Source organism: Netta rufina (genome assembly GCF_964035555.1).
Source record: "Netta rufina genome assembly, chromosome: 6".
NCBI classification, from domain to species: domain Eukaryota; kingdom Metazoa; phylum Chordata; class Aves; order Anseriformes; family Anatidae; genus Netta; species Netta rufina.
Window position 1 is genome coordinate 18,354,407 of NC_140129.1, and position 27,177 is coordinate 18,381,583.

Sequence of the window (27,177 nt, forward strand, 5' to 3'; positions counted from 1 at the left end):
AAGATACAAGTTCTTTATATTTATTTTGTTTTATTTTTCAAATACCTTATCTTTGTTCTACTGTTTTTATAGGGAAAACAGGAATGTTGTTACTGATTTCAGTGAGAACAGTGTTAGGTTCATGCTGAAAACTTGTGGAAGGGCTTGAAGAGCTTGTGCTTTAACTGATTCTCCTGTGTTGTCCTTCAGTTAAATCTTGTGGTAGAAATGCATTTTAAGTAGAAGGTATTAATTAACCTTTTCAATTTAAGATTTAAACATTAAGTTACCCAGCTCCCCCCAACACACACACTTCCAGCCTCCCATCCCCCCCCAAACTTGAAGACAATGGAAGTCCAGCATTACAAGATAGAATTTTGTGCCCAACAAACTCAGGATATTTGTTTAAAAGAAAAATCTGAAGCATGAGTAGAAACTTGTACGTCCATCACTGCAAATTCTAATAAGTGGAAAAACAATGCAAAACTAAGATAGAAATTATTTAAATTTAAATATATATTGATACTTCTCATTAATTCATACATATTAGTGTTTACATAACTACATGTTTGCATATTTATTTACAGTGTGAATCTTTACATCCAAAAGTATATTGTGTCATTGTGAATCCACCACTAGGTTGGAGACATTACTATCCTTGACACATATGAAAAAGCTCTGTAAGAATTCACAGTGGGGAATTTATGTATTCCTACTACTTCAAAAACTTGTCAAAAGTTTCTTTTTAACTGTATATATACAATGGATACTTCCTGGTTTAAATTCTAATTAATTTGTCACAGAAACAACTCAATGGTTTGTTTAAAGCTCTGCTTAAGTCAAAGGTACAATATTGCTAGTTGGTGTATTCATAAAAACAGGCTATTTAACTTGATCTGCTTAACTGTTCATGTTCTGTTTGATTCATTTTGCAGATTACCTCAGGCATGGTGATAAGCACGTTTGTGTCTGCACCTATCATGTATGTTTCTGCATGGCTGTTGACCATTCCATCTATGGATCCCAACCCACTGGCGTCTGCACTCCAAAATGTTAGCTTTGACATCAGTATTGTCAGCCTTGTTTCTCTGGTAGGTGTTGGTAAAGTCAACTACAAAAACACTGTAATGTCAGGGTAGCTTTAGTACATAAGCAGCAAATCAAATCATGATCAGCTGAGACTGACATTTTGTCCTCAGAAGGATGAGGGAGGAGTTGAGTTTAAAAACACAATCTTCTTAATTTAGCAATGGGTCAGCTGGAAAGCTGCACAGTGTGGGAAAAAATGGGTAAATGAATTACAGCACTGCTGCAGGGCTTGAGAGTTTGGGATCTGGCCACCTGATATGTATGGTGTATGTGTGGACAAGCCATCGAGCTGCTCATCTTTAGTTCCTTTTTTAAATGATGGAGTGGGGTGGAAATAACAGCACTTGTTTACCTCATGGGGAATGATTACATCAAATCACAGTTTAATCACAATATTTAATTTAACCTTAACCAGTGCCTATTGGATCCAGAATTCCTAGCAGTTCTAGGCATCCAGCCCTTTTAAAGGGTGTTGATATCTCAGAACCTCAATGTGAGTTGTATTTTGGCTTCACAAGTGTTATAGATATGTGCTTAGGTTTTCTTACCTTTTAAATAAAAGTTTCCATATTGGAGAGAGCTGAAAGTTCCTTAAGCTGGTATCTCACTGAAGCCGTCATACCAAAAACTGTGCCTCAAGGGAAGCAATATATTAGCAGTGCCTCTTGCCATCACAAGTCATGCTGGGAGATTCAGAAGGGATAGGGTGAAGAGACTCTTAAATTCCACATTGCTAGGCTGTTCTAAGGTCACTTATGTCCTGGGGAACAGCCAGGCTTCTTCACGCTGCAGGCAAACCCTTGGTTCTTCCTGGAAATATTTCACAGTCTTGAGAGGCAACAATGCATTGCTTTTTCTGGCCCTATTTTCTGAGGCACAGGGATTGGCAGCAGATGGTATGGAGCTGACCGTGTTAGTCATGTTGCTGAGAAACTTGTCAAGAAAATTTGTTGTATGTTTAATTTCACTGTAGTTTGCCACAATGTTCATCTTGCATGTTTGTTTGTTTTGTGTTAGTCTTAAATTCAGCTTTATCTTGTCTGTTCCAGATTTGGTCTCTCATTGTTGTTCTTCTGAGTAAGAAATACAAACAGCTTCCTCATATGATTACAACAAATCTACTGGTTGCTCAGGTCAGTAGTAGGAAGATTTTATTTTACATCTTGTTTTTAACATTTTTGCAAATTTGGTTTCTACCATGATATCTTTGTAAGGTGAGCAGAGGAATTTAATTCGTGATTTGTTTGAATAATGTCTGTGACTTAGAACACACCCTTGAAGAAAATGACAGAATGACCCTTTGTGCTGGTAGTACAGCTCTCAAAGAGCAGCATCTCAAACAGAGCTGTAAGCAATCAGAATGGCAAATGGCTTCTGCAATATATTTTTCGCTTTGTAAGTTACTGCCAAATAGCATTAAGTGCACTTCCAAGTCAGTTTATGCCAATTTGCAATGCCATGATCAGCAGCAGTGTGCATCTGACTCTGTGGTGATCTGATTCAATGAGTTAAATAGGAAACTAATCCAAATGCTGGTGTAGCTCCCTGAAGTGACTCACAGAGGGATAAGACAGGTGCCAGTGCTGACACAGGGAAGGGGTGTGGGAATACATGGCTGGTGGCTAGGGAATGGCAAAGTCTAATAGCTCTGACTTGGCTTAATTATATTTGTTATTTAAGCTGAGAGAGAACTATAGAATACATGTTCTTTTTTTCCTTGAAGCCAACTGTACAACTATTAAATTCAGTGAGTGTAATACATAGGTGCAGTAGATGCTGTCTGGTGTTCTGTAGTTTAAAAAAAAAAAAAAGTAAACAGGTTAGATTGTAGTCACGTTTGGGAAAGAAAGTAGTGCATGAGAGTTGCAGATGCTTCTTGTCTATAACAGCATGAAGTTAGCTTTAATTTAAAAATAGCTTGAACCTTTGTATTACTATTTGCATGTTATTTTTTTGGCCTATTTTTTGAGATTCCTTCAGTACTAACTCTCATATGATGATGAAAACTTGTATAATTCTTGGCTGAACAAACATCTGTTGTTCTCAGCTTCATTTCTGAATAATTTAAGATAAATGATTTGTACTTAGATAAGATGCAAAGCTTTTGTTATTAAAAGATTGATATTTTTTTCCTAACTTATCTTATTCCCAGCTTATTGAGCTATATAATTGCTGTCAAAAATAAATAAGAGAGAAAGGAGGGGGTTTACCCCAGACATTGACATAACTGTAATATTGAGCTTACTGCTGCACTAGTTTAATGCTATGAAACAATCTAATTCATAAAATGACACTGCAGTTGATCTGGGGGTGGAGTCTGGAAGCTTATTGTAGTTATACTACACTGTGTTCAATTTTATTCTGTCATCCTGCTTTTGAAATCCAAATGATGGAGTCTTCCCTTTCTTTTCAGTTTATTGCTTGCATTGGAATGGTGATATGGAATTTCATTGTTAAAGAGAAAGACATCACATTGCAGATCCTAGTATTTATATTTCTCTACAGCTCACTTTATAGCACCTACCTGTGGACAGGTATGATTTTTCTAGGCAGCACTAGGTAATGTAATAAAAGATTCATGTACTGAAATAATTTGATTATATTCTTCAGAGTAAGTATTCCTTTCACTTGTGTGTAATTCTACAAATTACTTGTAAGCTGTGCCAGGTTGAAGCTCTAGCAATGCAGGCAGCAGTCTTGCTGGCTTGAGGTGGGAAAGGGGAGAGGGTGACACAAAAAACACATCCCAGGTCTCAAGGCAGAAGCAATTACAAATAGAGTGAATGGTGATGGGTTGCCCTTCAACTGGTCAAAAGCTTACTGTCATTTTTTATTTAATGCAGAGTTTAAGATTTTAAATTATTCGTCATTAAGGAGATTGTAAAACCTTATGCTTTAAAAAAAAAAAAAAAAAAAGGGACTTCAACATTTCTTTCCTCTGTCAATTGCAGTTCCTAAAAACAATGTGTGTTCTGCAGGTGTAGATAATAAATGAAGGGATTATTTGAAGTAGGCAGAGTAGAAAGATGCATCAAGGAACTTGGAGAACCATACAGGTGTGATTGAAACAGACTTCAGATGTTTAAGAGACTTTGTACCATTCATGAGTCCATAAGTTTAAAGGTTTAATCCCTGTGGTGTTTTTATGGAGTAAGTTTTGTTTACGTTTAGCTGAGATAGGTAGCTAATGATTAGTATAGCCTAACATAAATACTAGCTTTACTTCAACAAGGAGAATATTGCTGAGCTTCTGAGTTGTAAATAGAATAGACAGTCCCAGAAGATATTCCCATATATAGGTATTTAGGTGAAAACATAGGAAACGTTTTGGTGAAATTTATCAGTGACTTTATAAAGGACTAATCTGCTTTAACCTTAATAAATTAGTTAAGCATTGTATTATAAGTAAGTATTGTGTCTTAAGTATTCTTATGGCACCTTTTAAATACCTGCAAAAAAAAAAAAAAATGCTTTCTAAGCATTTATATGTGGAAACAATAAAAAGTGTGGCAGAATTTCTTCAAGTTTTGTTACTCATGGCTTTTTTTAAAGACGGTAGGTATTTCTATTTTACTTCCTCAAAATGCAACTAGAAAAAATACAATTTTGGAATATTTGAAGTTCTGAGAGGAACGTTTTGGTTACTGAACAGGTCACATCTTAGAGTGTCTAGTTTCTGTAATTTTCAGTTCCCTTTTTAAGAATAAACAAGGTGTTTCTTTTGTTCTTTGTAGGTTTTCTATCTTTCTCTTTGTTTCTGTTGAGGAAGAGAGAAACAGTAAAGATTCCCATTGGGTTTATTATCATAGCTGGATGGGGGTAAGTTAGTACAGATGTTTCCCTGTAGGATTAGTGGGAGCATGCTAAATACATTACTTTGTTTGCATTTTGCTCTTTCAGAATCCCAACACTTCTGGTGGGAATCTTGTTAATAGTTGGTGAACATAACAGCACTAGCATTGACTCTGCCTTTTTCTATGGAAAACAGCAGGTATGAATATGTTCTGTCCTAATCTCTCCTGATTTCTGACACATCCAATACATTACTGAGAAATTGCATTCTCTGCTTGCTTCTTATATAAGTATCTTTCAGTCGAAGTGCAGGGTGCCATAACAATATCACTATAGAACGCTTAGAGATCAGTATAAAAATGTATTTCTGTAATGAAACAGTAGAACAACTTGTTTGAGCAATGACCTTCAAGTTTAGGCAGCTATGACTAAGAAAAAGGGAGTAATCTTCCAAAAGAAAAGGCATAGGAGTGACAGTTAATGAATTGCAAAGTCCTTTTCCTGGTGACTAATTTGTAGTCCAGCTTCATAATTATCTAAAATTGTCACCATCCAATAGTTAATTAATGTTTTTTAGCCTGTAGTAAATTGGATCTGTATTACACGTGTAGCAGCGACTGCTTGCACTATGCAAGACTTCTCTGCACAATCAGGAGATGAAAATTCTTGAGCCTAAACTACTGTTTTTACCAATTAATAGTTCACCTTCACCAGATGATGTGAAGTGCATTAGGGTAGATAGTTGTCTTGTTTTCCCTCTGCCTTCCTTAAGGATAGGGAGGCTATGAGTTGCTCAAGATTATTCATGTGGTGTTTTCACAAGTAGCAAAGTAGCTTCACAGTGGACTCTGGGTACTGGTGGCAGATGATTAGAAGGAAAAGTTAATTAATGGGATAGTCCCCACTGGAGAAAGCATGGAAATTAGAGTTGTGCTGGAGGGTGACAAGAGTACATTCCTCTTTGGAATTAAAAGGTACCCAAACAGAACTTAAAATGAAACACTAATGACCCTGAGGAGAAAGAAGATAATGATGAGAGGACATGTTTGGATTGCATGAGAAATAGGAGTCCCCATTAAAAACAAGAGAGGAGGAAAAAAAGAAAGGGGGGGGAGCAGGAGGAGCAGCTGGGTTATTCATGAGAGGAAAATTAGTTTCATGTACTGAATATTCCTTTAATGCTAGAAGATGTAAGAGCAGTAAATATAGAAAACTGTCCCTTTTCAGATGCCTTTCTTAATATATTTAGGAAGCTGTAGAGTTATATTTGCAACTATTTTCCTTTATTTTGTATGTAGGTGTATTTTCATTTCTCTCTTAACAGATAATTACCACAGCAGTGATTCTGTTCATCAGTATATTGATGTCAGGCATCTCACTTATGTGCATGAACAGAAATAGACAAGAGTCAAACTATGAGGTACTGAACCCATACTCACCTCGTAGCCAAGCAGAGGAGGTTGAGGCGGAAGGGAATGCAGGGAATCGAGTTTCAGCCACTGTGCCTCAACCTTCTGCAGGGTCTTCTGCTCAACCTTCTGTGGCATCTTCTGCACAGCCATCTCCAGAAAGAGGTACAGAAACAAGATCTGTAATAAATGAATAAATGGCTTGGCATACAAAGATAAATAAATAAAGTACTGTTCCAAATTTAATTCTGACCTGGGAAGGATTGTTGTTAACTTCAGATTAGGGTGGAAGAAGATCTAGATATAGCTTTCCAAGGACCCTGGTTTATATTTCTGAGAAAGGTTTGATTATTATCAGTGTAGAGGTGGGGGAAGTGGACAGGAGGGAAAAAAAAAAGGTGTTTTTTTTTTGTCGTTGTTGTTGTTTTTTTTTTGGTAAGTAATGGTGTCTTGATAAGCATGTGATAAATGCAGTCCAGTGGCTGTCTTAGGACATTAGCCCTTTAAACTGTCTCTTTGAAAATAAATTATATGCCTACAGCATTGCTACTCCTTGTTCATGTTTAGCTTTCTTAGTCACTTCCCTTATGTTTCCCTTCTAGCTAAAATACTTGTGTTGCTTCCATGGTGGTAGTGCTGTGCTAAATATTTCTATAGATTTGTAGTGTAACACACATACCCTCTTAGCAAATTGGAAGAATTGCCCACTTTCCCCTTTCAGGTTATTTGTGAGCTGCATAGTGTATACATTGTTATACTTGGAAAAATAATACGGTGGTGAAAGAAACTATCCTGTTACTTCATAGGTTGCTGTTCTTGTCAGACAACAAATGGGGAATTACCCTGTGCTAACGAGAGTAAAGCAGTGCCAAATGCTGTAGAAAGCAAGGTTCCTTCCATTGAAACAGGTAAACTAGTAGTGTATCCTTGTTTTACTATTACACACTGGAACAGGTTGCCCAGAGAAGTTGTGAATGCCCCAGGAATGGGGCTTTGAGCAACCTGGTCTAGTGAGAGGTGTCCCAGCCCGTGGCAGGGGGGTTGGAAATAGATGACCTTTAAGGTCCCTTCCAATCCAAACCCTTCTGTGATCTTCCACAACATTTGCGTGTATTGCACTCGTAGTGAAACTATCTGTTCTCTCAACTGTTGTTAAGAACTGCAGTTCTCTCATCTCTACCTAGTTAACTTATATTTCATATTAAATTCAAGTGTTAGTATGTTTGTTGTGATGTTTGTTCTATTCTGTTTGATATTCATTGGGAATCTTTCGTTGTTCAAGATGAACAGTTTTGAATTTGTTTGGTTGGTTTTTGTTTTTTTTTTGGGGGGGGTGATAGTTTAGTTTTTGGTGTGTTGTTGTTTTTAAACTTCTGTGCTACTTCAGTCCTACTTTGCCTCAATTTTAGCAGTTTTTTATTTAAGCGTGCTTTCTACATACTCATATTCACATCTCATTCCTCCCCAGAAACGTCCATTAAATTATTTATTATAATCATGCTCACGTTTTCAAGAAGAAACCTGAGATTTAGAGAAGCAAATACTACAGACTAGATCAAATGTCCATGCTGCTGCATTATCCATGTCTAGGGGAGAGATGTGGAGAAAATTGATGAAGGGGGCCTTAGGAATCACTGAAATAGAAAAGTGGATCAAAGTTGTATGTTCAGCACCTGCTGGAAAATTGCATGCTCAGCCTGTTCTCATCATACATCACTTTCAACAATGAAAGTTGTCTGCAGGGCAACATTTCCTTTTTTTTTCCTTATTTTTTTTCCATCCTTAACAAGAGAGTTCTTATCCATATGTGTGTTTTTTCTTTTTTTTTTTTTTTTTTTTTTTTTGCATGCTGCATAACCTTCAAAAAATCTAAATATTTCATGCTGAAACATAGTTGGCTTTATCTCCTTTCATAATATGTAGCTTTCTACATATTGCCAGCTATTATTCTGTGATGTAATTCAGACAAGCACCATAAGAATGTCTTCCAGTGATATGGAAAGCAAGTATAATTTTCTTATCCTGAAGGGTAAGAAATCATATCTTATAATTGAGTGGGATTTTCTTCTGCCTACTGAATGAGCACTTCAAAACTGTAAATCACTAAAAGCAAATTGTAATGGATACACTTGTGTAACTTGCTGCAATAATTACTAATCCTTCTGCTATCCCATTGAATGAACTATGGCAGGTATCTGGCCCAAATTCTTAGTTATGTCCTTGCCAGGAGGTTTTTCACTGCCATCTAGAGGATGCTGCTCAGAATTCCTGAGAACTCTGTAGCTATGTCAAGATACAGGGACACTGAGATACAGAGTAAAAATATCACAGCTGATGGTATACCTAAAATATTTATTCCATAAATTAATTCTAGGTTTCAAAACTGTTCTGAGAAATTGTTTTTTTTTGTTGTTATCTCTAGCAGTGATTTCTGAATATTAACCATAGTTTATATTTGCATTAAAGCTTAGAAGGAAGAGATCTGTTGCAAAAAGTTTCTTCATTTTAGGAACACATGTAAACTGTTCCATTTGGGAATAGATGTCTGAACTGGTTGTTGTCAAGACTAATATTAACTTTGTGTGCAGGACTTCAATACAGATACTTACAACACAATTTAACGTAGTAAGTTACATAAGTACATCTTCTACTGGATTTAGAGATACTTTATAAGTTAGAAGCCTAATGAAAATTATGGTTTGTTTTTCAGCTGATCAGTGTGTGAGTCATTGCAGTGCTCGAACCTGTGTACTGGCTCAGGAAGAACAGCTTCTACAGACTGGAGACAAACAGTTGGCCAGACATGTGCTGCTGTGTTTACTTCTTGTTGTTGGCTTGTTTGCTGTAAATACTTTTTATCTCCCTGTTGTTTGAAGTAGAATGTTTTTTAGGAAAGCCGTGTAGACAGTCCTGTAGAAAATCTTCCAATTCCTTTTTTTTGTGGTTATATATATTTAATAAGGAGGCTTTATTTCAGTGTCTTGTTTTAAGGAATATATGATAAGATTAATTTTTCCATGCCACACAATAAATTAAAGGCAAGTTGAAGCTAATGGTATTAGTAAGCAGGCCTCACTGGAGAACCCTAAAGGTACAAAGGAAAAAAAATGGAATCATATTATTAGGTAATTAATTCTTCACCACTACCCCTCTTCATATTTTGCTTAAGAGCTAGTCTTTTTTCCTAGATATTAATTAAAACTATAAAACAAATTCTGAAGGAGACTGTACAAAAATTTTTCCATTTGATTTTGCTAGAATTTGGAAAATGTACTTCTTTGAGATGTTTTTAGTAACGAAGATAATGTAAGACATTATTTGAAATGGAAGAGTGCTGTTCTGATTTGGGGATAAGGTAACCGAGTTGGTAATGCCTATTAAATGGGGGGGGAAAAAGGTTTTGATACAGGAAGTTTGAGAGAGAAATACTCTATTGCAATATATTTTACATCTTCTATGTAAAAGAGGTGTCCCAAACTCCCAAATTTTAGCCTCTATTTTAGTTGTATCTGAATGAATACTTACATACTATGAAGTAATACTAATTCATTAACCTTTACACCCAAAGGGGTTAACTTTGGTGTTTTTTTGTTGTTGTTTTTTCCTTTTATCAGGCATCTAAAATAGCTGAAGTGGTATGTGCTTCAGCTTAACACAATGTTAACTATGTAGAAAATATTTAGAAAGTACTGGACTCGGCTAAACAGGCCTAAAGACAAATATTGCAAATCTGTCTGGGCTAATATTGTCTGTATTGGCTTGCGTACTTAAGTATGCTTAAACCAAGTTCCTTATGTAAACGTGTGAAGAGGCAGGACCTCTACACTGGTATGTTTTCCATTATTTTCTTTAAAAACATACAAGCTCTTTTTTTTTTTTTTTATCTATTAAGCCTAACTAAAATGATGTTCTAAGGTGTTTATTCCCTCTTACTTTTTATCTGAATTATTTGTTGAATAAAGGTAGTGAATGTTGTGTAAGAATCTTATTACCATGTGAAGACTTAGAAAGTACTTCTTAATTTATTTATTTTTAACAAGCTTGGTGGTTTTATTGTTTGATCGTTTTTTGTTCTCTTAACAGAATCTTTCCAGTTGTTTATGGTGGCTGTTCAACCAAGAGCCTGGAAGGCTATATGTTGAATTGCAGTTCTTTTGTGCTGTGTTTAATTTTGGTCAGGTAGTTATCAATGTTAATTCTGAAAGTTACTTCGATAGGCATTGCAATTCATTCTATTACAAGCACTGTAAGATGAAGTCCTCAAATAATGCTGAAGCCAGCAGTTCTTTATGTTATTTAACCTTCTTTTTTTCAGACCTTTTCCATTTCCTTTGATAGCTTTCTTATCATAATGAAATTGTTTCATGTGCATGCACACTTTCAAAGGTACAAATGGCAACACAGTGCCAAATGCCCATGGAGACTGAGGAGGATTTCAGCCTTATTTGTTCCAGAAGGTTTCACCAGCTTCTATAGAATTGCACCAGTAAAACTGAATACATGCAAGATAGCTATGTGGATACTTTACCTATAAGGCTTTAAGTCATTATCTCTTCGGTTTCATTAACTAATGCCTGTCCATTAGATGTATAAATGTGCCAGCTGAACATAGTCTATTTCACGTGCAAACTGACACAAGTTAGCATTGTTACCTATGAAGGTGAAAGCAAGGCAATATTAATACACTTACCAGAGTGTTGTTTGATAGATCAGTGAACAGGTGTGCCTCTGAGAAGCAAGTGCAGTATTAAGTAATGATATACTAGCTTTTATACAAAAGCAGTATAGAAAAATGAATTAATGGGAGAGCATTCTAGCATTTAAATTGTCATCAGTTAAATCATTTCTTTGCTGATGTCAAGGAAAGTCAGATTTAAATAACTGGCTATGTAAGGCTACTGACATTTTGTTCATCAGATGGCATGTCACAGCATTAGGTTTACTGAACTGTTTCTTTGTCAGACTGTTATATAGGAATCCATCTTTTTAAGGACCAAATGAAAAATCAAAGCAGAAACAAAATGAATTTTAAATAGCGTCTATGGAAGAGAGATACCTTTCACTTGTGTTTTGGCAATGAGTTTTTAACATTTTCTTTCAGTTATTCAGAAACCAAACATTTTTGCTTAATCTTCTTCCCTTTTTTTTTTTTTTTTTTTTTTTCATTTTTCCTCTAGGGCTTCATTTCCTTTGGTATTTTTGGCTTAGATAAGCATTTAATCATTCTACCATTCAAGCGAAGGTAAGTAGAAAATTTACATTTATGCCCGTAAACTTAATTATTAACACTAATCATTTTTAAGGGGCTGTGAGTGTTTAGTGCCATAGCATTTGATTTCCTATTTGTTTTATTTTTCAAATTTCTTTTCATTCCTGTTGTGGAGAGTTAATTGCAGTTCACCATACGTAAGATTTTACTGCTGCCCTTATGACACTCGCACAGACAAAAATCTCTCAGTCTCCCTGTAGACAAAATCCTTGTCTAATGATGGTGAAGCAGGTGTTTGGGTCACTGAGGTGATGGATCTTCAGAAATAATTTCAACTGATAAATAACTTCAATGTGAATATTGAACCAGATTCTGTCATCACTGTTTTAAAGTCCTGTTAGCTCATACAGATTCTTTGTGTGAATGGAGACTTTCATTGGTACCTCACTGTAGAGGAGTACAAAGCAATGTTTATTTTACAGCTGTCTGGCTGCAGTGTGAATCCAGCAGCTATAGCTGGCTCCCAACTACTCTCTGTCTGTCCTTCTACCAGCATAAAACCTCCCAGTGTTCAAAAGGCATATGAGCATATGCTCCAAGGGAGCATATATAGCAGGTGGAGGGCCTGGAACACAAGTCCTATGAGGAGCAGCTGAGGGAACTGAGGTTGTTTAGTCTGGAGAAGAGGAGGCTCAGGGGAGACCTTATTGCTCTCTACAGCTACCTGAAAGGGAGTTGTGGCAAGCTGGAGATCGGTCTCTTCTCACAGGTAACTAGCAATAGGACTAGAGGGAACGGCCTCCAGTTGTGCCAGGAAGGGGGGTTTAGGTTGGAAATTAGAAGACCTTTCATCTTTGCAGTATCCTTAAAAGTGCCTTCGTTTGATGTTTGTTTTTTCGGTCCTTCCCCCCCTCCCACTCCCCCCTGCAGACTTGAATTTCTCTTGGGAGGCAGAGAAGCAGCAGAGCATACAGATCCCACTCTACCCGAGGAAATCAGGATGACCTGTCAACAGTTTGTTCGTTATCATAGAGATCACTGTGTCAAAACCATTGTCAAAGGCAGAAGGTAAGGTTTTCAACCTGCACATATAGCTGTTATGAAAGGTCATATCTCACCTTCTGGAAATAATGAAATGCAGTATAGCCGTTCTGTGGGTGATGTCTGTTTTGGAATATTTATGGAAACCTTGAGGTGAGGATTAAGATCTTAGCAGTAACGTTTAGAAAAACATTTCCAGTCTAAAGCTGAAAAATAGAGGTACAAATTACCATATTATCCCATTTAGGTTTTATAGTATCATAAGTTTTGTAACATAGCATGAAGACTTGGCCCCGGTTCTTCCATTTACTAGGAGCTTAGGAGACAAAATCTTTCTGACGATTCCTGTAATAGCGTGTATGTCCATGAATTTTCGTCAAACTTGAGATGCTTCATTTGTTTTGTTTTGTGATTAAGAAGGTGTTGGTATTTATGTTAGAGAGAGTTTACTAATAGATATATTGCAGGAGGCAAAACCATTGTAATAAAGGCCACTCACTATGTGAGATTATAACGTTTTTAGAACACCTATATCTTTTGAATTCATACAGTTTGTTTTGTTCATGTGTCTCATGAGGCCTGAACTTCAATTTGTGAGATTGCCAAAGCTTGCAGACACAAATTATAATACCTGAATTGAAGACTATGTATTCAGGTATGTGCAGGTAGATGAGAAGTGCCAACAGAAAAAGCAGGAACAAGAGAGAGATTGTCTGTCTTTGTATATTTACTGTATAAAATAGAAATAGGAAGAATTGTTTGAACAAGACACTTTCGCTTTTCTTGGTATGAGAACTTTCTAGTAGGACTAGTTTTGGAGGGGAAGTTCTTTAAATGGTTAGATAAACTCAGACCACATTCCAGAACTATTTTTGACAGCATTGGCTACTTTGGATCATAATTTCATTCAGTCTCCCCAGAAATCAGTAATGTTCCATAAGAAATAAATTCAGGGAACCTTGCTGATTTAGGAAAAAATGAACTATGGCAGTTCAAAGACTTGTCAAACAAAAAAGCATCAGAAAATGTTTTAGAATAGGACAGGTATTATAGCTGTTTCCTGTGTTTCTGCTGTTATTGTTTCTTGGGCTTTAGGCTGTTCATTTGGTTGTTTTCAGTGCTTTGTTTGTTGGTTTAATTATATATCATCTGAGAATACATCAAAATCTGACATTCATTGCTTTGTTATTATAATATTATGTTTGTGCAGAACTAGCTTCATGTCTTATTTCTCTTTGTGGTTTAAAACAAAGTATTTATCATACTCATCTAACTTGATTCTATCCTCTTCAATTTAAATATGCTGTAACTGAGACCTTGCGATCATGGACTTTTATTTTTGTTTTTATTTCTCTGCTAAGATATTAACACATGCTCTATGTTTCTGCTGCTTTTATCTTAGGAAAACAAACAAACACACAAACATTTTTTCTCTATTTTTTTATCTTGTATATTTATTAATCATCTTCAAAAACCCTGTGCTTGGCTTCCATAGAGCAGATTTTAGATAAGCAGAAACATTCATTGCTGCAGGTAAATTTCTGAATGGTATTTTTACTGCAGCTAGCTAGATGTTAATGGAATTGCTTCATAAATATGTAACAGAAAGTTAGTTTAGTCCTCTTGTAAATGTTTCATTTATTCTTAGTACTGCCTGTTGTAATAAATATTTAACCAGATATGCAAGTTAAATGGTTTTTGTTTACAATATATGTAAGTAGTTAATGTCTGCTTAAAGCTGTAGAGAAATTATAAAATGGCATTAAATTGCAGATTGAGGTCCTGCTGCTGCAGGCACTCAGCACTCAAATCATATTTTGTTGCAGAAATGGTCATGCTAATGAGTACATGGGAAGTAAGTATCCAATAAATAGACTCACATTGTGTGTGTTTGTAGGAAAGCTGCTGCTTATGTTCATTGAAGTTTATTTGCACAGACCTAAAATAACAGTACGTAAATCTTACTTCTCATTGAATTGTCTGTAGGAAAAGGTAGTGAACGTTGGCATGTCCCTAAAATGCAAAACTTGCAAATTCTCTGCTAACATGCTCTTAACTATCATGATGTCTTTCCTTGTTTCCTGCTATTTTTCTTTGCCTTTTCCATCGTGCAGTGGTGATACCAGATTTACAGAACATGTGGGTGAATCATTCCTTTGACATACAGGTGTGGTGCAAAGATCTCCACTGGCATCTTCTTTGGCTGTGACCTGGTGAACTGGCTCATCCAAGTTGGCCTTGCCTCTGACCGTGGTGAAGCTGTGATGTATGGAGACAGACTGATGAAAGGAGGCGTCATCCAGCACATTACGAATGAATTTGAATTTCGGGATGAATATTTGTATTACCGCTTTATTCCTAAGAGATCAACTACAGTCGAGAGCCAGTGACCTGAGCATGTAGACAGAGGGCGGGCAGGTGGGGTACACATGACCATCTCCTCTGCATTTGCCACCGCACCTGGAAGTGTCCCTTTCTCAGGGCTCCTAGGGAGTTGTGTCACGCTCTCTTGTAGAGTTACAAATTGTGGTTCTACCTGTGTCTATTCTGAAGAAAATAGTAGCAAGTGATATTCTCAGTGAGTGTTCAAACCAGAATGCAGCTAGAACAGAACAAGGTACTCTGGATTTAGAGCATTTTCTCTATTTTCAGCAAAACAAACAGTGAAATTATGTGTGTCACTGATGTTTTTATACCTGCACTGTAACAGCAGCTTTAGTGACTGGTGCCACAATTGGGGGAAAAACAAACATATTCCTCTCATTGTGTTTTTTATGTTGCCATTTGTTTTCAGTATTTCAGTGTGATTTAAGGTCAGGCTTCCCACTGGCTTCACAGAAATAGGATTTTTTCTCTGTTATACCCCAGTTTTTACTATTGTGCACTCTTGTCTAACACCAGAATTTTTTTTCTGGCTGTTTTTTACCTTGGATGAAGCACTTTGTTTCTCCCTTAAAGATAAAGTCCTCCACTCATGATAGCAGGATTATTGTGAAGATGATTACGGTGTAAGAGGATTAACGCTGAGGAAATAGAGTGGGGGGAAAAAAGGTTTTGTACAAAAATACCATGAAAACTTTATATATAAAAAGAAATAATAACCACCACTTTCCATACTAGGAAGCAATATAATGGATTTTATATATATAAACAATTGGTTTTGAAGTTCTGCCTTTTGGCAGTACTAACAGCTTTGTCAAGATTTGCGTTTTACCTTCTGAAATAAGCCTTTCCATTTTAATTCAGAAGTGCAAGCCTCAAAGAAAGAAGTTAGGGAAGCCCTGGATACCTGTGCAAGTTATAACCAAAAATTGTATCAAAATATAAAAACTTCTAAATGACATGCAATGACTTCTATTTCATAAACAGATGTAACAACTTCAAAGCTGGGCTTTAGAAAAACTAAATACTTTAAAATGTTGTTATTGGGTATGTAACGAAGTTTCCTAGCAAGTCTCAGTATCCCTCTGTGACATTAAGTAGTTACTTCAGTGTCATTCAGTGTTCTGTGCACTGAAAGCACCATCTGAGAATCTCTACATCCGCCAGCATACTTTTGAAAAGGTTAAAAACAAACCATAGTATCTGGCAGCCACTACACTGCCCTTCTAAATTGTAAGAATGGTATTTGTTTGTCTTTGTAAAATATTACCTAACGAAGGGAAAGAACACAGGTATTTGGGGGGAAAAAATTGCTTACCTGGAACAGTCAAGCATTTGAACAACTCTTCTCACCTTCTTTTTTTTTTTTTTTTAAAAAATATTTTTTTTTTTTTTAATACATAGATTTTATTACAACTACTTATGCGTTTACTTTGTATTAAGAATTAAAACTGATTTTAGTAGCATAAACTGCTGTTCAGGAAACAGTCATTTTATGGTAGCTATAACTCCATGCAAGACTTAGATTGGAAAAATAATTCTTTTTACTGTCAGTCTTATTGCACATCTGCGGTCTGCACTGAAACATAACTATGTATGTATACTATACAAGCTGACATTTTAATGTTTTCCAACAACAGAATTGGTATTTGTATCAGGCTGCAGCCACAAAGAAAATGATAGCTTATTTCCATTACAGTTGCTGAAGACAGCTATATAAGATATTTTGGAATAACTAAATATATGTGGCTTAAGAGTAGAAGCTATGAGTATGTCTGGCTTCTAAATACTGTAACTTATCAATAAATCTATTATTTGATTTCAGAGTTCTGAGTTTTGGTGTGATACAAGAAGTGGGAGGGTTACATGTGTGTGTCAAGTTTTATAAGAAATATGTCTGAGAAGTTTGTTAAAGTGGCTCGTGGATTTCAAATTTTGCTGTATCTTAAATCCATTCTTGATCCTTTATAAGTATGTAGATTTGTTAATGGATGCCCACCAGTTTTCTTCTAACAGCCTGCCTGCTACTTATTACCAGCAAGGAGCTAATTCAGATCTTTAGGAATTTTTTTGTATTATCCTCTCCTTACCAAATACGTACTTTTGAAGATCCTTCAATTTTTGAAAAAGTTGCTCTTAGTTCAGTTTTATGCTCCAAAAGAGAGTCATTGTTCTCTCACTCATCTCTGTCATTTTCATCATTTAAGTCCTTGCCCTGGCCTCCCTTATTATAATGGCTCTGACATTCCCTGCATTTGATCACAACATACCTGTCTTAAGTAAGAAACGGTTCAAAAGAAGAGAAGAGACTTTGAATAACATTAGAAAGTTACCTAACTCGTATTTGACAAGTATTTGCTTCCACCAAGGAGTACCAGTAAGCTGTAAAAAATAGTTGATAATCCAGTGTATGTCAATACTTTATTTATTGTTGTGTGAATTTTTGGTGGTTAGAAGTAGCTTTGCTTTGAAGATGTGGCCAGTGGTGCAGTAAGTTCTTTTATTTTGAAGGTTGATTAGTTCGGGATAAATACTGCTTAATCTGAAAGCTCTAATTCTGTGAAAACATTCGCTGAACAAGAGAGTAAGTCCGGGGGGATCTCCAATGAAAGACAGCATTAATTTTTTTAGCATTCATTTCAAAATACTTATGATAATGGATGGGGTAGATATTAAACACTTAGAATTTTTTTGGTAGCAGTTTTCTTTTTTTTCTTAAATAATGATCCTTCATAAAGCTAGATGAAATACATGCAAAGATTGCCCTCTAGAGGACATTCTGATTGTTGATACTTTTTTTTTAAATTTATGGTTGCAGGATGGAGGGTCATTTATTCCTTCTGGTTTCATCCTTGTTTTGCGTTTTGCACTGCATGCATTCTAGGAGGATGAAATCCCAGGAAGAAAGGTACCAAAATATACCGTAGTCTGTCAGCCATGGCTTGATCTATCTGAAAACACATTGTTTTTACTGCGTGTCCTGTAGACAAATAAAGGAAGGACAACACCAAAACCAGAGGAATAGCTGGACTGTGTCTACCTATATTAGAATTTGACCACTATGCTTAACCTGATAGACTGGTTAATTGACACCCTGTAATTAGATGGCCAAAAAGTTCACTTAAAAGCCTGTACCACAACTTTCACTACTTCCATTCTTCTATAACTTTACTCTAGTTGCAGTATCACATAAAATTCTCTGTCTCACTCTGCTACACTGCCTGTAAACTTGAATTGTACCTTGATTTCCAGCACTGTTATACCTGGCATTTATTGCTTCTCTGAATTTATCAAGGAGTTAGCATGGAAGAGCTGATGATACAAAACAGCACACGATGATGCAAAGAACTGTCAGATACAGACATCCAAAGAAAACAGGTAAATACAGCAAACTTTTATTAAATATACCATCCAGTTCATGAACATCCTTTTATTATTCTAATAAATTTTGTTGGCAACACAAGCACAAAAGGTTCACAATCAACTTGTGCTTACTTTCATAGATCTTACTTGCTGCTGCCACTTGGTACATATATGATCCCTAGAACTAGGAAGTTCAAGAACTTTTGCCGACCCTTTAGATTTTTGGTGTGGATCTAAATACTTTCATTGTTAGATCAAGTACAAATTTTATCAAACTCTTCATCTTACACGTTTAGCAGCATTCAACAAACTTCATTTTAAGTGTATTTCTTTTATTTGCCTAATTGTTTTTTCCAGTGGGAATATAGAATGGCTTGCAGAATGAGAAAACTGTATGTGTAGCCCCATCTTTTGCATCTGAGAAGAGATGACTCTAGCATCTTGACAAAATATAAAGCATTCATCAAATAATGGTCTTTCTGTGGTCTGGGAGGTTGTTGTATATTGTCACGTATTACCACTGCAGCCTCAATGCTCCACTTCATGTTACATGTTCTCACCTGAAGGTTTGCAGAACTGTTTTTTTGTTTGTTTGTTTGTTTGTTTTGTTTGTTTGTTTGTTCTTTGTCAAGTCAGAACCTTACTTCTCTGTTTGTTCTGCTTGCCCCTTGCCATGGATAATAAAGTACTGACAGCTTGATCACTACTTTTAAGCAAGACTGGCATGGAATTGCTCCTGGCAGGGCAAAAAGCTTATTTAAATCAACTCCTTAAGTCTACCAATTTTGGTAAAACTAGGTATGGTTAAAATGGCTTATATGAAGTAGAAAAACTTTGAAGAATTTTTTTTTTTTTTTTTAAGTGCTCTACTGAGTGCAAGTATATACTCATGGACCCTGACTTCTTCCATTTTAGTTGCCTGATTTAAACAAAAAAAAAAATCAAGAAACATTTAAAAACTCCCTCACAGTGTTATAAAGTGTACTGAAGAATTAATTTACAATGATCATGTTGTATTCAAATAAATAATTGTGTGGTAACTTGCTAGACACTAACATTGTTGAATCCTGTATAATCAGATTTCACAACAAATTATGGTAAAGCTGTAATTGATTTGGGTTTAGCCTAAGACCTTAAGCTCTTAGCCTTATTTCACATTAGAGGAGTAGAAAATTCATATATGAAACATACCTTAGAAAGCCTTTATCAAACATCTGAATATCAATCTCACTTGACTTGTATATCACGTTCATTTTAATTTAGTAAAAAGCAATATTTTTCTACATTTTAGAAAAGCCTCTAGCCTGGCTGTTTTAATTCAAGCAGTAGGAAGTTCTGCTACAACAATTATCTTAGCTATAAAAGCTACATGTGTGTAGCTACTTTGGTGTTCTTCATCCACAGATTAGGTTGTTCAGCAACTTAAGTCAAACTACTTGAATCCTAATTGCATCTCAGGTTGTTGGTGAATCAATCTCTGCTGTCAGTTTTTTCCCACTTAGAGAGGTACTGCCAGCTCTGAAGACACTTTTCAGCCTTGCTTCCTACAACTAAAAGCTATTTGGCCTAAACAGAGATCTGCAGCTTTAAAACTGTCCATACTAAGTAACTGGTATATTGAAAATAAGAGGTAATCTATATAGCCACTCCATTAGAAGAGTTAACCATAACAACAAATTATAATCCATTCATTCAAATAGTAGTTTTAACTACTATATATTTTGAGTTCTTCTTCTACACACTGTGAAAAAAGGTTGAGCACTTGGTTAGTGTCAAGACATCCGTTTTGCAGGATTGATTCCATTTCACTTATCTTACTTTTCTCCAGCATCTGTATCTTTTGCAGCATCTCTTTTCCTTTGTCCTGCAAAAAGAAATGTCTGTATTTCACCACAAGCCATACAAAATATGTAGTGTTCACCCTAACAAAATGCTGTTGTACTGTCCTTATCTAACTCTAATTGTTTCTAGGGTACAAGTTGGTGTTTGTAGAAGTTAGCATCATGGTAGATTTTCTTAGATCAGTGCTTCTTTTCTCATTATCTAGCACTCACTCTGTCTCCCTACATACTTTGATGGAATGCAAAAAAAAAAAAAAAAGGGGGGGGGGGGGGGAGGGCAGGAGAGCTGTTCCAGGTGTTTATGTTAGCAACCCCACTTAAGTTTTGTCTCTCTTTTTTTTTTTTTTTAGAACATGTTAGCTGTGTAAACAGGAGACACTACTGTTACAGGTAAGTACCTCCCTGTTTTACCTTTGGGCCCAGCTATCTTTGTGATCTCTCCTTTCCTGGTGTCACACAGAAGTTCCTCAATGTGAACTGCTTAACGCTGTGTTGTTTTGGCTGCTTCACAGTAACTTACATATTTCAGATTTCTATACTGCTACCTCCATACTGCCATTTAGGTCAGCAAAATTGGGGTCTACAAACTGTAACTATTGTCATAGAGCTACATACAAGTCAGGTGCTTTAAACATGTTTCCAAATTCTATCTGGTTTTAGTATTTGGTACTATCTGGTGCTGTCAGGATCTTGAGAAGATGTACTAGTGAATGTAGTGTCAAGGTCATTAGCGAGATGCTAATTTGGGAAAGAGAGGAAGAAACTAGCACTGGGGCAAGAAGAGAGAATAAGGGGGGGGTAAAAAGCAGCAGAAGATTGTGTCAATACATGACTAGAAGAACTGGCTTTACAACAGGAGCTGAAGTTGGTGTGGGTAAGGACAAATCAACTATTCGAATAAAAAAAGCTATTTTCATTGTTTATTGTGGTGGCGGGAAGAATGTCTCATTACCCTCTAACCCCAGAACTGACATACCGTAGTATCTAATACACTCACTAGGATTAATTGGAATTTGGTGCCAAGATGTTATTATATTAAGTCAACCTGGGGCACTTACAGAAACTGAGTAAAATGCAAAATTCAGGTTTTGCTCCTAAGCTTGTCTGGTATATGGTGTACCTGAGGGGGTCTACCCTCTACCCCCCAACACAGAATGGAAAAGGGCAGGATCTCCTTACTGACCCATATTTGCCTGCAGCTGCTCAACCACTCCTTGTTAGCTAACTAGTTTGTGCATTTGTGGCCTGCTTCTTTCTGTGCAATATAAGCGTTACAAATAGCTGTACACCCAGGCCTAACCCCAGACAACTAAGTGCTAGTTTCAGTTTTTTGTGTTAGAAGCATATGCCTGCCAGATGCCAAGATGATTGGCTTCTGGTGCACTACAATGTTCTTTACTATCCATCAAAGGGCATTAAGTGGTATCGCATTAACAAAATGTGAGCAAGGAGCTTATACAAACCACCTGCTTGCATTGAAATCTAATTTAATCAACATACCTTCATGGCTTCCATAGCTACAGCAGCACTTTCATGTTTTTTATAGAGCTCATGTCTTCGATCTGGCTTACTCTGAAAACGTGGTTGCTTCTTAACTGGATCATCATGACCAAATGTAGGGGAGGTGGTTTTCAATAACTGAGTAACATTGGGCACAAAAATGAAAGGCTTGAATACAGACCTAGAAAGAGAAAATAAAACAGAGATCCTTCACTGATACAATTTTGATAAAATTAAGTCAGCAGATTGCTGTATTTTTCCCCATACTTCTACTTGCTTCTCTCAAGGAAGAATTTAAAAAAAAAAAACAAAACAAACAAAAAAAAAACACTTCTAAAAAAAATCCTTTCAAAAAATCCTAATGCGTTTTTAAGTCGGTGTCATAGCAGTGTTCCAGTAAGTAAGTAAGTTGGTAGATGACACCAAAATGTTCATGAGCATTACTTTTGCCCTACTTTTTGATTTCTTTCAAAAACAAACCAAATCAAAAAGGAATGTAGTTAGATAAACTGCAATACTTTTCATTTAGATACTTGTACTTGCAGCTTTTTATCATAATGGCTTGTTACTACATCACCTTGCAGGGTCTGGAGTTCCTGTAAAGAAGTGAATACAAGGCAGATTAGGCTCCTGAGGCAGTACAGACACCATGCTTCCAGTTGTCATAAAACCGCCTTCCATATTAATGCCACTCTCTTTGTCACGAAGAATTTCCATCATTGTTTCAGAAGTGATAGAACCTATTTCAGATACAAAACAATTATTTACACAAAACTCTATTTATACTATCAACTAAATGGCATGTTTTCTACAACTGGCTGCTTTTACCTTCAGTAGGCAATGCTAATTTTAATTTGTATTGGCAAATAAAAAAAAATCCCAACAGTATGCTTTAATATGTAATATACTTTAAAATACTACTGTTTTCCCACAAGAATTTATTTCAGAGGGTAGGTGATAATGAGCTATAACATTTATGATCAGGGAGAGGAGGGTGATGTTTCCCAGAAGGGTAAGATACACATGGCTAGCAAATGGTCATTCACACAGTAACTTTTCAAATGAAAATTAGTAGCTTGGATTAAGGGCTGAACTTTCTAAGTATTATGTGGGAGTTGACAAGACAAATAATCATATTAGTTATTGGTATTTGTACACAGTTGATACCACCAAGCTGCTTTGAAAATATAAAAAATGATAACTGTGCATGGATTTTGCATGTTATTTTGAAAATGAAACACCAAGCCTGTGGTTATCTTTTTTTTTTTGATTTGGTTTTAACATCTGACCTTTCAAAGCCCTTAGGCTACATATTGACAGTTGAAACGATGCACTGGAGTAACTTAAACCCAGAGTCAACAGAAACTAAAATAGTACATCCATTTGCAAAGAAGACTTAATCAATTACCTATGTGAGGTATAGTGTCTTTATGACAGTAACTCTTTCTTCTCAGTGAGGTGAAACAGAACCCCTTCCACTCTGCATCTGGCCTTCAAATGCTGTTGCTGTTTGTGTACTGTACACCACAGCTTAAAGGCTGGTGTAGTATAGTATCACTACACAATCCAGTATTCTAACAGGCAGTACTTGCAGTAGTTTTCTTTTCAGATTTGGTGTACCAGTTGAACATATGTGTAGAGCGGAAAAAGACTAGGTAATTCACTATTTTTTCCTTCTGCTTGAAGGTACTGTTAAATTTTTTTTGTTGTTGCCTCGGTGAAGTTCTAGCTGCGTATTTTTTTTTTTAACTGCCTAGCCGTCTGTTCTTACAATATACTACTGCTAAGTCAGATGTTCCTTTTTTTTTAATACACAGTCTGAATTGCCTGTAGACAGGCATGCTAGGAAATGCTCCATTTCAGCAAACAAACACACGTAACTATTCCCACAGTTGCCTGGGCCAGTCAGAATTCAAAAAATCAGCACGCTGGATAAACTGAAGAAATTAAGCAGCAGCAGTCAGTTTGTGAGCTGCAAGTTGGCAACTTGTCCAGCAGAAAGGATGGTATTACATATTTTCTACTAGTGTTTTTTTTTTTTTTTACATTACTTTATATTCCTGAAATACATTCCTTATATTTTGAAATGTAACTGTTTATCTAAAAATGGTGTTCCTGTGGTAGACAGCCTGGAAAAAAACTTTAATGCCACTAAGTGAAAAAGCTGGGAAGGGTAGATTAAGAAACTAGCGATTTTACTGCTGCTCTAAACTAAATAGCTTTTAGTTAAGGCACCTATTTTAAAATAAATCTCAACAAGACTGAAACCATATGAGGTTGATAACCTGAACACCTAGTGTGATTGTTAAAATGGTTCAGGTAAATGCCTGAAAATGGGGATTTAGAATGAAAACCCTGACAGAATCTCAGCGTTATCATCATACAGGTAAATACAGGTATTATGAAAATGCTTTCAGTATTCAGAACCTGCAATTCCCCAAATGAATGCAGGATTTACATGATCACTATAGCAGGACAGTAAAAGGTAATTCATTCTGATGCATGAACTAAATGCTAAACTTGGCCTGGCAGAGCTTAGCCAAATTAAAAAACAAAACAAAACAAAAACGGGTGCAATGTTATTTTGGTTCAGATTAATTATTTCAAATGAACAAGTGAATACGGATGCATCAAAAAGCTTCCAGATGGATGTATTTGGAAGTAATAGCTTCTCTCTATACAGGTCTGAAAAATAAGTTAGCAATTAGGAGAACCTGCTTACTATACAGAAAATTCTTTTATTCTGCTCTCAGTGTTTCATTAGAGTGCATAAGGTTGCTGTAGCAGTTATTGGTGAAACCACAAAGATTTTAAAAACAATCTAAAAAATAAATGCAAGATGTGTGTGAAAACACTGTGCCGACGTCTTAGGACTGTATGAATAGGACCAGATTAAAGTTGTTCACAGGGCTGTTTGTGGCTGCCACCCAATAGGAGTCTCTACCTGTAATTACGGGTATAATAATAATACATAGCCTATCAAAATGTTTCAGAGCAGGGCTTACGGACTACTTAGCTGTATGGTCATAATGTGACCTCTCAGCATTGTCACTGTAGTTGTGTCTGATAATGGACCCTTGGCTTAATTTTTCCTCATCACCAAATTGGCAAAATGGATAGAAGACTCTAAAGTTCAGAGTTTCTCCTTTAAGGAAAAAGTTGTTCTAAGAAATTCTGGTTCACCAAATCATCTGCATCAGATGTTTAATCATTTATGATTTAAATTAATGTAGCTCACTAAACACTTTGCATCTCTTTAAAAAAAAAAAAAAATCAAAAATGATACCTTTGTGTTTGTTCAGAAGTTTGTAGCCTTCACAATAGCGGCCCCTGGATGTAGTCATTCTGGCAGTATTTACGTAAGAATATGTGGCAGCAAAATCAAATTCCTTTTCCCCATCCCACCAGCCCTTGCTTTTGGCATATTTCTGCAGCTCTGGATGTTGTCTGTCAATCTTAGTCGTGATAGAGAGCTGGTTGGAAATATTCCGTACACCTCCTGCTGGGAAGGTGAAGAAAGAGTTATTTTAATTCTTCAAATGCTTTTTCCAAGCACTTTGTTTACATTTAGCTTAACAGCTTACTGAATCAAATGATGCATTGAAGAGTTTCCTACGAGATCTGTGCAATAATGTAGTTTATTTTTTGCACTCTCTCCCTGTCTGCATGCATCTTGATTGAAATTCCGCTGCTACCTCAGTTCTGAGTCATTTACTTCTACCACCACCATCATATTTCAGGTTCTGTCCTGATTATTCCTGTCTTTGCATTCTACCTCTTACACCTCCAAAGACATAGCTTGTCCCTTTAAGTCCACTGGAAGAATTGACTGCTTCAGGACCCAGTGCACTGAATCTGTCAGTATCACCCTGTCACCAAATGAAATTGTAAAATGAAATTGTAATTGATTACCATCATCTTTAAGACCATACATCTCATCCTGACCTTGTTGTCCTCTGTTTTCCAACTGCAGAAGTGGTCATCTCTGAACAGGCCTCCTGTGTGTCTCGGCTTCTCTGTCAACCTGCTACCCTAAGATGTAACTCTTGTTGTTCACAGGCACATGTATGTATCTGGAGGTTAGTTTCATGCCTTAAAGAAATGGTAACTGAAAACTGGAGATTTGCCAATTGTCACTGCATTCAAAATACTTGAAACAAAGAGCGTCATCCATACCTTCTACTTTTTCTGCTGCCCAGTATTTTCCTGATGTCTCCAGCACCCAGGCTTCCTTTCTGTCAGCTATCAGAAAACTGTTATGGTACGTAAAAGCCATGTGGCTCTCCATACAGTTTCCTCCCTGTCCATATTTTTCTAGCAAATCAACTATGACAGTAAGAGCCTTTTCAGCTGTGTCCGCTCTCTCGAGTCCAAGCCTAAAACAAAAGGAAGACGTTATCTTTGGAACCATAAACTTTAAACATTATCTATTCAGCATGGATATTCAAATTGAATTGGAATTCAATTAACAATCAAAAGGAAATGCAGAAAGGTAGGCAGAGGGCTCTTAGGAAGTGCCTCTGAATCTGAAGTGGGTATTGGTCTGGGGGGAAACAGTACAAAGAAGAGCTGACTGCCTGCTGCAGGTTAATGAGAGTTACAGTGGCACCCAGTGACACAGACAAAAGAAATTATCATTGTTTACATGGAGATGTATGGCTAAGAGTGAAACTTAGTAGTATGTGTGTGAAAGATGGGGGAAACAGGAAATGAGAACAGACCCTAGGACAGCCCCTGTACATTTAACCAGCCCAAACACTAATTCCTGCGGTTCAGCTGTGCTTTTAACAGTCCTGGCTCAGTTTAGCATATGCTTTGCAGAGAAGAAAGAAGTGCGATAGTTTCCTTGACAGATTCTGTTCTGGTGTGCGACACCTCTCAAGGCCTCCTAGCTCCCGGCAGAGCCCCCTGCTGTGCCAAGACATGCTTATCTGAACCAGGGCTGGAACAGCAGAATAGACGGATGTGTGTCCTGAAAGTGCAGGCAGGTATTACAGAACTAAGCAGGCGTGCTTTAAAGCTAAATTCCAGGCGGGGTACCATTGACCAGCCCAGCCCGCGCAGACCTCACGAGATCCATGCCCAGGAGAGCTTCATCATCGCAGACTTCGTCTCGGCCCCACACGGCCTCGTTGCCGATGCACACCCCGTGCTCGTTAGCGCCCATTTCTGCTCCCCACAGCCACGAGGGCCGGCTCAGGACGACGGCGTAGGTGTGCGGAACCTGCTCGATCTCGATGTAGGTGCACTGCAACGAGCCGGAGCGCGGGACGAGTCACGGTGCGGGCAGCCCGAGGGAGCCGCTCGGGCCGCGGGTGCGCAGCGGGGGAGGGAGGCAGGGAGGCCGCTCACCTGCAGCGCGGCGCCGGGCGGGTGCTGAGCGGCGGGGCAGTGCAGCACCTCCTGCACCTCGTCCCGCGGCCGGTCCGAGTTCTTGCCGAACACCACCCGGCCCCCGGCCGCGGCGGGCGGCAGCGCCACGAACGTGTCGCAGGAGCGGGGAGGCGGCCGGGCGGCCATGGCGCTGCCTCTGCGGCCGGGGCGGAGCGGAGCGCGGCGGGGGGGGAGGAGG

General features: G+C 37.2%; 2 protein-coding genes across 3 annotated transcripts in view; one reads left to right on the forward strand and one right to left on the reverse strand.

Annotated features, from left to right (window-relative positions):
- The window catches only part of GPR155 (G protein-coupled receptor 155), a 30,376-nt gene extending 13,656 nt beyond the window's left edge, over positions 1-16,720 (forward strand). Inside the window, exons 5-16 of the mRNA XM_084288956.1 lie at positions 915-1,070; positions 2,118-2,201; positions 3,482-3,602; positions 4,803-4,887; positions 4,969-5,059; positions 6,185-6,434; positions 7,076-7,177; positions 8,980-9,113; positions 10,353-10,448; positions 11,447-11,511; positions 12,409-12,546; positions 14,687-16,720. Coding sequence (XP_084145082.1) covers positions 915-1,070; positions 2,118-2,201; positions 3,482-3,602; positions 4,803-4,887; positions 4,969-5,059; positions 6,185-6,434; positions 7,076-7,177; positions 8,980-9,113; positions 10,353-10,448; positions 11,447-11,511; positions 12,409-12,546; positions 14,687-14,909 — 1,545 coding nt within the window. The 3' untranslated portion in view covers positions 14,910-16,720. The remainder of the gene's footprint in view (positions 1-914; positions 1,071-2,117; positions 2,202-3,481; positions 3,603-4,802; positions 4,888-4,968; positions 5,060-6,184; positions 6,435-7,075; positions 7,178-8,979; positions 9,114-10,352; positions 10,449-11,446; positions 11,512-12,408; positions 12,547-14,686) is intronic.
- A 1,551-nt stretch (positions 16,721-18,271) lies between these two features.
- SCRN3 (secernin 3) lies at positions 18,272-27,167 on the reverse strand. 2 transcript variants are annotated; one of them, XM_084289030.1, is made up of 7 exons: positions 26,958-27,167; positions 26,672-26,853; positions 25,782-25,981; positions 24,892-25,104; positions 22,183-22,345; positions 21,606-21,786; positions 18,272-20,128 (listed from the first exon to the last, which is right to left on the reverse strand). In XM_084289030.1, exons 1-7 carry the CDS (start codon positions 27,123-27,125, stop codon positions 19,970-19,972), a joined length of 1,266 nt encoding a protein of 421 aa, XP_084145156.1. In that variant the 5' UTR covers positions 27,126-27,167; the 3' UTR covers positions 18,272-19,969. The 2 variants fall into 2 exon arrangements, with proteins under 2 accessions (XP_084145156.1, XP_084145155.1); XM_084289029.1 differs by having other exon boundaries at positions 24,892-25,107.
- Positions 27,168-27,177: the final 10 nt, after the last annotated feature.